The sequence below is a fragment of the Lolium rigidum genome, chromosome 7, assembly GCF_022539505.1.
Source record: "Lolium rigidum isolate FL_2022 chromosome 7, APGP_CSIRO_Lrig_0.1, whole genome shotgun sequence".
Lineage (NCBI taxonomy): Eukaryota > Viridiplantae > Streptophyta > Magnoliopsida > Poales > Poaceae > Lolium > Lolium rigidum.
The window spans coordinates 72035184-72045900 of record NC_061514.1 but is presented as its reverse complement, the minus strand read 5'-3'; the positions used below and the strand labels follow the sequence as shown (position 1 = coordinate 72045900).

The 10717-nt window shown below is 48.2% G+C and overlaps 2 protein-coding genes across 2 annotated transcripts; one reads left to right on the top strand and one right to left on the bottom strand.

The window, feature by feature from the left end:
- The first annotated feature begins 3966 nt into the window (after nucleotides 1-3966).
- On the top strand, nucleotides 3967-7816 carry LOC124674443 (glutamate dehydrogenase 2, mitochondrial). The gene is made up of 9 exons (XM_047210490.1): nucleotides 3967-4556; nucleotides 4661-4774; nucleotides 5657-5878; nucleotides 5977-6051; nucleotides 6126-6242; nucleotides 6429-6679; nucleotides 6923-6998; nucleotides 7118-7204; nucleotides 7300-7816. The coding sequence occupies exons 1-9, from the start codon at nucleotides 4449-4451 to the stop codon at nucleotides 7483-7485; spliced, it is 1236 nt and encodes a 411-aa protein (XP_047066446.1). The 5' UTR covers nucleotides 3967-4448; the 3' UTR covers nucleotides 7486-7816.
- A 39-nt stretch (nucleotides 7817-7855) lies between these two features.
- Nucleotides 7856-10133, bottom strand: LOC124671527 (skin secretory protein xP2-like). Its single transcript, XM_047207892.1, has 2 exons — nucleotides 10026-10133; nucleotides 7856-9711 (listed from the first exon to the last, which is right to left on the bottom strand). The coding sequence occupies exons 1-2, from the start codon at nucleotides 10131-10133 to the stop codon at nucleotides 8116-8118; spliced, it is 1704 nt and encodes a 567-aa protein (XP_047063848.1). The 3' UTR covers nucleotides 7856-8115.
- Between the last annotated feature and the right edge of the window lie 584 nt (nucleotides 10134-10717).

Below are 10717 nucleotides of genomic sequence, written 5' to 3'. Positions count from 1 at the left end.
CTTGTGTCCCCAACACACCTAATACACTTGTCAGATGTATAGGTGCACTAGTTCGGCGAAGAGATAGTGAGATGCAAATGGTATGGATGAATATGAGTGGTAATAGCAATCTGAATAAAATATGGCAGCGAGTAAACATGCAACAGAACAGTAAACAAACGGAGATTCGATGTTTGGAAACAAGGCCTAGGGATCCTACTTTCACTAGTGGACACTCTCAACATTGATCACATAATAAAACCACTCTACACTCTTTTGTTGGATGATGAACACCACTAATTGCGTAGGGCTACAAGAGCACCTCAATGCCGGAGTTAACAAGCTCCACAACATTCGATGTTCATATTTAAATAACCTTAGAGTGCATGATAGATCATTGCAATTACACCAAGTACTAACATAGCATGCACACTCGTCACCATCACACTATGAAGGAGGAATAGATCACATCAATACTATCATAGCAATAATTAACTTCATAATCTACAAGAGATTACAATCATAACCTACGCCAAGTACTACATGATGCACACACTTGTCACCGTTACACCATGGAGGAGGAATAGAGTACTTTAATAACATCACTAGAGTAACACATAGATGAATAGTGATACAAAACTCATATGAATCTCAATCATGTAAGGCAGCTCATGAGATCATTGTATTGAAGTACATAGGAGAGAGATTAACCACATAGCTACCGGTACAGCCCTTAGCCTCGATGGAGAACTACTCCCTCCTCATGGGAGACAGAAGCGGTGATGAAGATGGCGGTGGTGTCGATGGAGATGCCTTCCGGGGGCACTTCCCCGTCCCGGCGGCGTGCCGGAACAGAGACTCCTGTCCCCCAGATCTTGGCTTCACGATGGCGGCGGCTCTGGAAGGTTTCTCGTACCGTGGCTTTTCCGTATCGATGTTTTAGGTCAGTGACCTTTAAATAGACGAAGAGGCAGAGTCGGAGGGTTGACGAGGCGGTGACACAATAGGGGGGCGCGGCCCAGGCCCTGGCCGCGCCACCCTGTCATCTGGTGGCCCTGTGGCCCTCCTCTGGCGGCTCTCGGGTGTTCTGGAAGCTTCGTGGAAAAATAGGATGCTGGACATTGATTTCGTCCGATTCCGAGAATATTTCCTTACTAGGATTTCTGAAACCAAAAATAGCAGAAAATAGCAACTGGCCCTTCGGCATCTCGTCAATAGGTTAGTTCCGGAAAACGCATAAATATGACATATAATGTGTATAAAACATGTGAGTATCATCATAAAAGTAGCATGGAACATAAGAAATTATAGATACGTTTGAGACGTATCAAGCAACCGGGAGGAGCCCTGGTGGCGGTGGCGCGGGCCTACTCTGGGCCCGATCCTGGGCCCATGTTCAGGGTCGTGCGAATGCCCGCCGATGGTCTGCTCTACGGCTGGCGGTCGGGCACTCCCTGTTCGGCTTCCTGTTAGTTCGTCTCCTCCTCGATCGTTGGTCGGTGGCGTAGGTCTCGCTGGTGCGGTTTTCAATAGAGGTCACTGTCCTAGTGTTTCTCTTGTGCGAAGATGGAGACCTTCCTAAGGTCGGTCCTTCTTGATCAGGCCGGAGTGTTGAGTTCTGGAAGTCTCCGACGACGAATGTAACAGTGCACCTTATGCTTGGAGTTTGCTGGATTGGGAAGTATTCTGTCGTGTGCAACCATGATTTTATTCTGACCGTTTGGTTCTGGAGGGAGCAACGCGAAACTCTGTTCTTTGGTGTCATCAGTTGACACTTTGGTCCATGGTGAAGTCAGAGGCGGAGAATATCATGAAGGCTGGATTGGAGGACTAGCAATGGAGGTTCGAGTCTCTTCGTTGTTGAGGGACTTGCTTGGTGTTCCGGTTTCGCAACAGCAGTATGCAAGTGGGGTGGCAGCATAGGTGAAGTTCAAGGTTTACCTTTCAGGGTGAAAATCGAAGGTCTGGCTTTAATTGGTTGTGCCTGGCAATGTCTTGTTGAAGACATTGTTTTAAGACTATGGACTATCTCCAGGGTGAAAATCTAAGATCTTTGATCGGACGACGACGACGCTTATGCACTGTTCTTTTCTTGGAGGCGTCGTTTTTGGAGAGCCTAGAGTTCAGGTGTTGTCTTGGTGGTGGATGTATTGTTAGTGTTAGGGCTAGAATACTGTAGCGGAACTTTCATTTATTAGTTTATTTTTCTCTTTTTTGTTGTGTGCATCCATACTGTCATTAAGGCATTGCGTTGTTGCACGTAGCTGGTATCTCTCGATATTAATATATTTCCTTTATCGAAAAAATCTTTGCCGTGGTATTTGTTGCAAATTCGCCGCTGGCATTTGACATCACAAAATGTCTAAACCTATCTTTTTTTCTAATATTAGTATAAATCAATAAATGTCATGCAACTAGGAAGAGTTTGAATGGATTGACGTACTCCCTCCGTTTCGGTTTAACAGGCACGCACACAATTTAAGACAAATTTTGACCATTGATTTGGTCAACACAATATAAATTTTATGTCTACAAAATCTATATCATTAGATTCATATGTGAAAAAGATTTCCAATGATATAATTTTTGTGATATTTTTTTTATATTTTATTAACCAAAATAATGGTCAAAATAATTTTTTAAACTACGTGCGCGCCTGTTAAACTGAGACGTAGGGAGTAGTAACAATTACGGATAGAAATATTGCTCGTATTTCTCAAAATACTGAGTGCTTCTTCGTGAATATCCCTTGGCTAATCTGGGTTACAGTCAAGAAGCAACCATCGGTCCGTCTCCACCGTCCCATGAAAACACGGCCACGCGCAGGAGGCATGAGAAGGGGAGATCTGCTACTGCTGGCACGTGATTTGCCCCACCAACTCAGGAAGAAGCAACTGAAGCCGGAGAACGGTGCTGGCGCTGTCTGGACACATGCGTCCGTCCGTTTCTACTACTCCTGTACCTGTTGTAGCCGAAGGAAAAGGTCGGCTCTTTTCTGAACTGGAGCCTTTTCCTGGGGGAGGCGCTTTCGCACTTCGCAGGACGAGGTGCGCCCTGGCTCAGATGCTGCTCCCCTCATCCTGGGGCCTCTCCTCGCCGTCCGTCCGCTCGCCGTTCCCGGGCGAGACGAGGCCAAGTTCGCCACTCGTTTCATGCGGCGTGATCGAGCGGGCAAATGGCAGATGTCAAAAATCACATGAAATCTGCACGCCTCGCTAATTGCTCTACGAGCTGTAGTACTCGTGTCCAAAATTAGGCATTGACAGCCAAAATCATGAAAAACAAGCGCATGAAACGTTTCAGTTTCAGTTCCGTCAGGCGACGTGTGTGTGTGTGGATGAATTCTCTCTTTTTTTTTCCCGAGGGGCGTATGGATCAATTCTCTCAACCCAGAGAGAATATGACAAACAAAAAAAGAGGCAAAAAGCGGAAAGTACCATGTGCACATGAGCACAAGTGCTCCTTGGATTTTTGGTTTTTTGAAAATTTTCAAAACCTCGCTCTTTTATATTTTCAAAAATTATGGCATTAAATATGTAGATAGATTTAGACACGAGGAGTGTAGTCAAAAAAGTCTCATTAAAAAATACTTTGTACTTTGAAAAATACAAAAAAGACAAATTTCTGACTATAAATAGTAGTACAATAGTACGTATATTTTGCCAGTGTACTGTCAGAAATTTGTCTTTTTTGCATCTCCAAAAATATAGCGTATTTTTTTACGAGACTTTTTTGATTCCAATCCTCGTATACACATCTATCTACATATTTAATGTCATAATTCTTGAAAGCAGAGAAATATGAGAATCTAAAATTTTCAAAAATCCAAAAGTGAAGGAAGCACTGACTCTCATGTGCACAAAATCCTTGTCCGGCAAAAAAGCCATGGAAAGCACATGTCCTGACAGGTGGGCCGCACAGAAGGGGGAAAGGAGACCCCCAAAAAAAAAGTTGGAGCGAATAGAAACGGAGACTTCGGAGTAGCCATGGATGGAGCAAGGAAGCATCGGCCCTCCCTTCCTGCAAATGCATTCCTCTTCTTTGACTTGCCCTTCATTTCCCAGATGTACTAATGTGCAATTAGCATCCACACTGCCCCATAATTACGCTCTATAATAGGAACAAGACGTGCTGCTGGATCCAATCGCCGCGTCTGACTCATCTCCAGATCAACGCCACCGCCGCCGCGTGCTCAAACCCATTCCCCGATCTTATCTGTCATCTTCTTCTTGCTCCGCCTCCCTATTAATACCCTTTTGCTCCAAAGAACCAGAGACCAGCAGAGCTCGCGCGCGCACCCTCGATCTCCGGACAAAAAAATCGCCCCTTTTCACGCCCCCACCACCCTTCCCCTTTTTGGCCGCGATCTCGCGCGTTTCTGTCGGCCCCTGTCATTTTCGCCCCGCCTCCACCTTTCTTTCCTCCCTTCCGGTCGCGGTTGTTGGGGTGCCGCCGCCGCCGCAGGAGCCATGAACGCGCTCGCCGCGACCAGCCGCAACTTCCGGCAGGCCGCCAGGCTGCTGGGCCTCGACTCCAAGCTCGAGAAGAGCCTCCTCATCCCCTTCCGCGAGATCAAGGTCGGTGGGTCGCGCTCGTCACATGTTCCTCCTTTTTTTCTAAGGAGTCCCCTCTTCTTCCATCCCAATGCTCCTGGAGCTTGAGTTTCTTTGCTTCTTTGCAGGTGGAATGCACCATCCCCAAGGACGACGGCACGCTCGCCTCCTTCGTCGGCTTCCGCGTGCAGCATGACAACGCCCGCGGGCCCATGAAAGGTGGCATCCGCTACCACCCGGAGGTGACCAACATCTTCCCCATTCTTCTCATGATGAGATCGTGTTGCTTGCTAATTATGTCAATTGATTGATTGCGATTGTGATTGTGATCCTAATAAGAGGCTGAAATGATAGAAAATAGCTCATGTGATTGAGATCCTTAAAGGCTAAAATAACACAAACTGAAATAGCTGGAGTGAATGTTTATCTGCCACGTTTCTTTTGTTTTGCTTTGTTTTGACAGCTAGTATTGTTTCTGGTCAATGAAGCCATTGTTTTCTTTTTAGAGATGTAGATCTCTAGTATTTCAACATTCTTTCGTTATCTTTCTTTGATGTGTCCACCTCTCTGTTTTACTAGTAGTAATTAGTATTTCACTTTCATTTGAAAGTTTGGTTATGTAATTCTGTAGATTGACCGGATAGTCAGCTTGTGATACACATGATGTGAACCTACAATAACTTTTATGCGTTTTAATTATCATGAGCTCAATCCTTATGTTAATCTGTCGAAACACCAGACATGTCTTTAGGTCAGTTGATTGAGTAACCGTCAGCAGATAAACTTTTTATCCATAACGACAAGACAGCGTAAAACAAAAGAACGTGCGACAAATCTTGTCGGTGCATTAGTAATTTATGTTGTTTGTGGATCCAATATTATTAGTCGCATCCTGCAAACCGACAATTTTTTTTACATCCTGAAATGCTAGTTCTGTTATGGAAACAAGCAACGATATAGTCGGTTATTTGACTGAATTGTTTGTGTGGTCTATTTTACTTGGAAATCGTTTTCACCAGGTGTTGCTGCTTATATTAGTAGATTCTGAAAATCCTGGGCAGTAAGCCAGCTGCAATTTAGTACTGATTATCATGTTTTCTCTTGTTACTCTATCTGCTTGACAGGTTGATCCAGATGAAGTAAATGCGCTTGCTCAACTGATGACATGGAAGACTGCCGTTGCGGCGGTACCATATGGTGGAGCAAAGGGAGGAATTGGGTGCTCTCCTGATGAACTGAGTAGGAGCGAGTTGGAGCGTTTGACGCGTGTATTTACCCAGAAAATTCATGATCTTATTGGAACTCATACCGATATTCCGGCTCCAGATATGGGAACTAATGCACAGGTATGCTAATATGTAATTTCAGCACCTTGTTTATTGTTCACTGGTGTTTCTGCTACCTACCTCTATCTGATACCATTTTCCTCCAAATTGTCATACAGACCATGGCATGGATCTTTGATGAATACTCGAAATTCCATGGTCACTCCCCAGCTGTTGTCACTGGGAAGCCCATAGTAAGTATACAAATATAACAGCAAACATTTTGTTGAAAATAAGCTCTTTACTTATTATTTGATCTATTTGTTAGGATCTTGGTGGATCATTAGGTAGGGATGCTGCTACTGGACGGGGTGTAATGTATGCTACTGAGGCTCTCCTGGCTGAATACGGGAAGTCCATTTCAGGATCAACCTTTGTTATTCAGGTGAGTGTTATAAATCATTAACCTCTATGTATCTAGTGACCTATTTCTCAGATGGTGAAAAGCTAGGCATGTGCCATGCTATAATGCAGAAGTTGAAATCGCAAAATAAGTTTGTCTAAACATAATGCTAATGTGTGTACCCACCATTACTATGTTGCATTGTATTTAATCTGTGAAATCCTGCAGGGATTCGGTAATGTTGGTTCATGGGCTGCACAACTCATCCATGAGAAAGGCGGTAAGGTAATTGCACTTGGAGATGTAACAGGCTCAATCAGGAACATGGCAGGGGTAGACATACCTGCTCTGATGAAGCACAGAAATGAGGGTGGTCACATGAAAGACTTTCATGGTGCGGAAGTCATAGATTCCGCAGAGTTGCTAGTGCATGAATGCGATGTTCTCATCCCATGCGCTTTAGGTGGAGTCCTTAGCAGGTAACAACTACTGTCCTTGTGCAGTTTAGGTGTGGTTACGCACATCATGGTTTCCGCATTTTGATTGCATATTTGTTAAGTCTTTTTCTGCTGGTTAATTGTTGTGTAATACAGTTCATTTAGTCTAATTTTATTTCAGTCTTTGTTGCTCTTGAGCAACCTATTTTTTAGATTGCTTCCTAGATGTATATGGTAGATTACTCGATATGTAACTGATGATTTGCTATAATTTATTATCTGAAGGGAAAATGCACCTGATGTAAAGGCCAAATTTATAATTGAAGCTGCTAATCATCCGACTGATCCAGAAGCTGATGAGGTAAGAGCATGGACAACTTAAAATAATTTACAAGAACTTTGTCATCCTTGAAAAATATAAAAGTATGGCAAATTTGCAATTTTGTTTCCTGAATGTCTCTGTTGTTGTATGTATTGCAGATTCTTACCAAAAAGGGAGTGATTGTCTTACCAGATATCTATGCTAATTCCGGTGGTGTGATTGTTAGCTATTTTGAGTGGGTTCAGGTAACTGAATATATGATGATGGTCTTTGCCACCTCATTCCACATTATTCCGCTTGCTTAAGCCAGCATCTTCCTTATGCTCTTTTAATGGTGCAGAACATTCAAGGGTTCATGTGGGATGAAGAGAAGGTGAACATGGAGCTCCACAAGTACATGAACAGCGCTTTTCAGCACCTCAAGGCAATGTGCAAAACACACGATTGCAACCTTAGGATGGGAGCATTCACCTTGGGTGTCAACCGGGTTGCGCGTGCCACACTCTTGAGGGGCTGGGAAGCATGAGGAAATCCAGATTTCTCGTCAAATAATTCTTGTCTGACACCATGGTGGATCGTAGTTCTTATAAACACCATTGTTGATCTGATAAATTCATCACAAGTTGATGGTATGGGAGTCCAATTGAAATAATTTTCGGGGTACATGACAGAGATGATGGGTTGGGTTTGTTCTTTCTTGTAGTTAAGTCTGTGCCTTGGGTTGCTAACTGTGGTACTGGTGATCCAGTTCTGGGTGATTGTAAGCCTTAAAGAGTTGCTGAACGTGTCACAAAAGCTTCTGCATTTTAATAAAAAATGTTATATCGGCCAATTCTCAATTGTGGGCCCAAATGTAACGGACTGTAATTCTACACTTCCAAAAGTTCAGGCAGACGAGAGTTTCAGCAAGTTATATCGGACAAATCCGCAAAACATGGTTTTCCACATTATCTGACGAGATTCATATGCATTCAGTCTCAGAGTTAGCCTCTGTGGATAGAGGGTGACATTTAGTTCAGAATTGAATAAACTGAAGCTGCCAAAATAACTATCCTTCATTCGAACAGCCCCTAAACTTTCGTAAACACAAGCTATCTTCGAAATATGATGAGTCCATTTGAGGCTTCATGAGCTGCCATGCCCAGTTTAAGAGCTTCTACGCCTTTGTTGCAGTCGGCACCGGGGCAGGCAGTGCGAGCACACAGAACCCCGGGTGATCTGGTACCTCGCCAGCATTCAGCAAAAGCATTTTCTGAGGCTTGATCGGCACTGGTTGGTTAACATTCAGCAAAAGCATTTTCTGAGGCTTGATCGGCACTGGTCGGTCAGCATTCAGCAAAAGCATTTTCCGAGGCTTGATCTGCACAGATGCGGGTTTGCACTGCCGATCATTGCCCTTGGGCGGAGCAGATAGAGCCTTGCTACCGGCCATGTCTTCTGCAATTGATGTCCAGGCAGGGGCGTGGGTGGCTTTCGCCGGTGCTGACCTGCAAGTCCGGCGACCGCGCTTGTGCTTCGTGAACAGAGGTTCGGTAAAGTCATCCTTGTCGGCGCGAGTCGCCGGAGCAGAGCCTTTCAATGGAGTTTGGGTACCATCATCCTTGTCAGCGACTAGTGGTGGAGCAGGGCCGTCTGATGGAGCTTGGGTGCCATCCTCCTTGTCAGCGACCAGCAGCGGATATGAGCCCTCAAATGGAGCTTGGGTACCATGGTCCTTGTTAGCGACAAGCAGCGAAGCAGGGCCTTCCAATGGAGGTTGGGTGATATCCTCCTTGTCAGCAACTAGCGCTGGAGCATAGCCTTCAGATGGAGCTTGGGTATCATTATCCTCGTCGGTCATTTGCGGCGGAGCAGAGCCTTGGAATGGAGCTTGGGTCCCATCCTCCTTGTCAGCGACTAGTGGTGGAGCAGGGCCGCCTGAAGGAGCTTGGATACCATCCTCCTTGTCAGCGACTAGCGCCGGAACAGAGCCTTCTAATGGAGCTTGGGTTGATGGAGCCTCACCGCTGTCATCCTCCCCGGTGACTGACGGCGCGGTAGAGCCGTCGTTGGCCACCGCAAGTGCCAGCTCCCGCTGTTGCCCATCATTGTTGTCAGTGGTGGATGGGCCATCAACGCTGTCTTTCATGTCCGTGGCGAGCGCTTCGCCGGAGTCGGTCCGCGGCAGCACGCGAGGGCGTCCACGGCCGCGCTTGGTCGTCGCGGATGGCGGCTTGCTCCTCCCTTTCTTGCTGGCAGCCGGCGTCGAGCCATCCTTCCGAGGTCGACCAGGCCCGCGCTTGCCCTCTGTGGCTGGAGACCGAGCAGTCGCCGCCGCCGCCGCCTGCGGGCGATCCTTGGGAGGCCGGCCCCGGCGCTTGGGCGCCGCGGACGGGGACTGGTTCCTCCCCTCGTTGGCAGCCGACGGCGACTGGCTCCTCCCCTCGCTGCCAGCCGCCGGCTTCGGCGTCGGCGTCGGCGCCGAGCCATCCCTCCGCGGCCGTCCCCGTCCGCGCTTGGGTTCAGCCGGCGGCGGCGGGGCATCCGCGAGCTCGAGCACGGGCTCGGGCTCGTCGTCGTCGAGGGGGAGGGAGTACCGCCCGGTCGCGGCGAGCACGAAGAGGCCCTCGGCGACGTGCTTGGCGAGGTAGTGGCGGAGGAACCTGTCGTGCGCGGCGGGGACGCCGGGGTGCCTGGCGCGGATGAAGTCCGAGATGGCGGCCTCCGCCGACCCGCCGCCCTCGCCCAGCTCCGCGATCGCCTCGCCGATCATCTGCAGAGCACCAAAAACGAGGCCGCAACGTCAGCGCGCGGCGCATCCAAACTCCATTGCCCGATCCCCATTTTTGCCATCGGAACCAGAATAAAGGATGAGGTAGTCTGGATTGAGCAAGCGCGGCGGGAGCGATTCCTCTTCGCATCGGATGCAGCAGTCACTGAGTGATTTGGTTTCTAATTTGGGTTCGGGTGGGCGGAGATTAACGGAGCAAATCTTGCGGTGAATGGAATTGAGTAGAGAAGTGGGGAGGAATAAGAAGTAAGAGCGTGGTAATAGGCGATTAATCCGGGGGGAGGAGGAGTAAGTACCCATGAATACGGTGGGTGATCCGGCGTGGGCTCCCGACGCTTCGGTGCGGCGGCCTCCGCCGCCGGCGTAGAGGACGAAGACTCTCCAACCGGCGCGAGGGCCAGCATTGCGCAGAGGAGTTGGGTTGGTTGGGTGGGGGGCGAGGAGGGCGCAAATCTAGAAGAGAGGCGGGTTTAAGATGGGGAGAGAAGGAAGAATGCGCCTGGTGCTCTGTTTCCGGGGAAGACTTCTCTGTTTGGACCAAAATGCCCTTCGTTTTGTTCTCTGTCACTTGGTGGTGCCTTCTCTCTCCCTCATTTTGTTCTCTCAATAAGAGCATCTCATTTCTCTCTCAAAAAAAAAAAGAGCATCTCCAGCAAACGCGGTAAAAGTCACGCGAAAAAAAACCGCTGGTTTGGCGCGCGCGGGCGCCCGCACGAAGTTCCAGCGGAGGGGGGAAAAAGACGCGCGCGCTCAAAAATTTACCGCCCGCGCGAAATCACGCGCGGGAAAGTTACCGCGTGCGCTCCCGCGCGCGCTATAAACGGGACAACCGCCTCAACATTCCACGTGTCCGTCTCTCTCCCCGCCTCTCTCTCTCTCCCTCGCCGCCGCTCCACCTCTCTCCTGTCGACGCTCCGCCTCCACGCGCCTCCGCCGAAGATGTCTTCGCGCCGCCGCTCCGCCTCCGGCTACCACGGCGTTCGGGCGC

Excerpts from the sequence above, each read along its gene's own strand:
- LOC124674443 (XM_047210490.1), top strand. The coding sequence starts at position 4,449 with ATGAACGCGCTCGCCGCGACCAGCCGCAACTTCCGGCAGGCCGCCAGG. Across the intron at positions 6,243-6,428 it reads GATCAACCTTTGTTATTCAG|GGATTCGGTAATGTTGGTTC; the intron begins GTGAGTGTTATA and ends GAAATCCTGCAG. Across the intron at positions 6,999-7,117 it reads CTGATCCAGAAGCTGATGAG|ATTCTTACCAAAAAGGGAGT; the intron begins GTAAGAGCATGG and ends TATGTATTGCAG.
- LOC124671527 (XM_047207892.1), bottom strand. The coding sequence starts at position 10,133 with ATGCTGGCCCTCGCGCCGGTTGGAGAGTCTTCGTCCTCTACGCCGGCG. Across the intron at positions 9,712-10,025 it reads ATCACCCACCGTATTCATGG|ATGATCGGCGAGGCGATCGC; the intron begins GTACTTACTCCT and ends GGTGCTCTGCAG.